We start from the raw sequence: 1968 nt of genomic DNA on the forward strand, positions 1-1968 counted from the left end.
GAGAGCGTCAAACTGCCAGAGACCAGGAGCCCGAGACTAAAAAGTGCGTGACCAGTGGCTTGAAATCGACCTCCCCTCTTGCAGGGAAGGGGCTGAGAGAGCGGCTCAGCCCCAGCAGGGCTTCTCGTTGGCGCCTTGTTTGGGAAGAGAGTGGACCCTGCTGAGGGGCCCCAGGACTGCTGTGTTTTCCCTTCTGCAGGGATGGTGCCCTGTGCCCTGCACGGTGGGTGACCCGCCTTCCGGTCCCCAGATTTCTGGGTTGAGTGGAACCCCACGCAGCCGTGACGCGCAAACCTGTGCTCGCGGAGGTGCTGGGTGCGAGGGCACCGGGTCATCCCATGGGGCAGAGGGGTCTAGAGAGCCGAAGAGTCCATGGGATACTGGTGACCTGGCGGCTGGCGTGGCACCGCAGTCTTCCCCCGCCCCGGCCCCTGGGGCAGAGTGCGGCTCCGGTGACGGGTTCCTTCTGGGCCTAGCGTGAGGCGCTGCCCCGTGAGGCTGGGCCCTTGGGTGACCACAAGCAGAACCCGGCCGGCCCTTGGTCTCAGCGGCTGCATCATACCCGCCACCCACCACTCAGCAAGTCACCTCCATGGGGGGCACCCAGACGCTGTAGTGGCTGCTGCAGCGGTGCCAGTGGGCGTTCGCCCTTGGGCATCCAAGATCAAACCTGCCCCCACCATGCATGCACCCCTGTCTGTACTCCAGCTCAGGACGGGGGTCGCCGCTGAGAAAGGTCCAGAGTGAGGGTGGTGACAAGCGGCCTCCTCCACTTTGGTGTTCCAGGGTCTGACCAGGGAGGGCAGGGGTCGGCCTGGTGCTGGTCTTCAGAGTCCCGGGCTGCAGGGGAGGAGCTGGGGGCCTCTGACGGCAGAGACAGGAGAAGCTGGAGTGTGAAGGAAGGCCCTTGGGCCCCATCAGCGTCGCCCTGCCCGAGGACCAGCCTGGGTGGCCAGGCGCACATGGAAGACGAGCCGGGAGGAACCAGCTGGCTGTTTGCAGAGTGGAGGTTTAATGGGACGATCATGGTGAGCCGGTACAGGGCGCCCAGGCCTCTCCCCGCACGGTGGGCCTGAGAAGAGCACCAGCCCCCCTGCTCTCCTCCCTGGGGGGTGTTACAGCCCAGAGGCAGACTGTCCTGGGGGCTGGCACCCCGTGTTCCCTGAGGGGCTAAGGCTTTCCGGGGAGCCCTCCGCAGGGAGGTCCACCCTCTTCTCCTCAGTGTCCCCTGACCCTACACTAAGGGCATGTCTGTGTCCTTGTCCTCTGCCAGGGGCACCTGAGGCTGCCGACCCCAGTGGTGGGTGCGGGACTCCGCGAACAGGAGGCCTGTGTGAGGACGGCGTGGCCTGGACTTCCAGCCACCTAAGGCACAGTGTGGCAGTCGCCGTGGGACTGCGGGGCTGTCACCCCGGGGGCAGTGCCCAGCAGTCAGTGTCGAGACAGGTATGGCGTGTGCTGGCCTCTCCGGGGCCTGCAGTGCAAGAGCGCTGGGGGGACCAGGTCCACCGGCCTCGCCGCCCGGGAGGAAGTCCCTGGCGGAGCCGGCAGTGGGGAGCTCGCGGCCAGAGCCGAGGCACAGTCACGGCGGGCCCGGGCCGCAGAAGGCACAATCGTGGTGTCTGGGAGGTCAGGGCTAGGCAGACACGTTGACGTCCCTGAGAGAAATGGCGCCGCCGGGGGCCTCGTCCCCGAGCAGCAGGGCCGGCGCGTCTGGGTCCACCTCTGAGTCGGGTCCGGCAGCGGCCTGCTCCGCGCTGGGCTCGGCGCCGGGGCCCAGGCCCTGGGACAGGATCTGCTGGATGGTCCTGCGCAGGTTGGGGTGAAGCCGGCCCTGGGTCTGGTAGAACACCTCCAGGGCGAAGGACTTGAGGGCGCCGGTGCAGAGGTCCTCGTAGAGTGGGATGGTGTACATGCGGGACATCTGGGGAGGTCGGCACGCTGTGGCCCCGCCCCGGCCCGCGGCCC

General features: G+C 67.7%; 1 protein-coding gene across 1 annotated transcript in view; it reads right to left on the reverse strand.

The window, feature by feature from the left end:
- Positions 1-989: 989 nt before the first annotated feature.
- The window catches only part of RNPEPL1 (arginyl aminopeptidase like 1), a 16027-nt gene continuing 15048 nt past the window's right edge, over positions 990-1968 (reverse strand). Inside the window, exon 18 of the mRNA XM_029936158.1 lies at positions 990-1924. Coding sequence (XP_029792018.1) covers positions 1637-1924 — 288 coding nt within the window. The 3' untranslated portion in view covers positions 990-1636. The remainder of the gene's footprint in view (positions 1925-1968) is intronic.

Source organism: Suricata suricatta, chromosome 3, assembly GCF_006229205.1.
Source record: "Suricata suricatta isolate VVHF042 chromosome 3, meerkat_22Aug2017_6uvM2_HiC, whole genome shotgun sequence".
NCBI lineage: Eukaryota > Metazoa > Chordata > Mammalia > Carnivora > Herpestidae > Suricata > Suricata suricatta.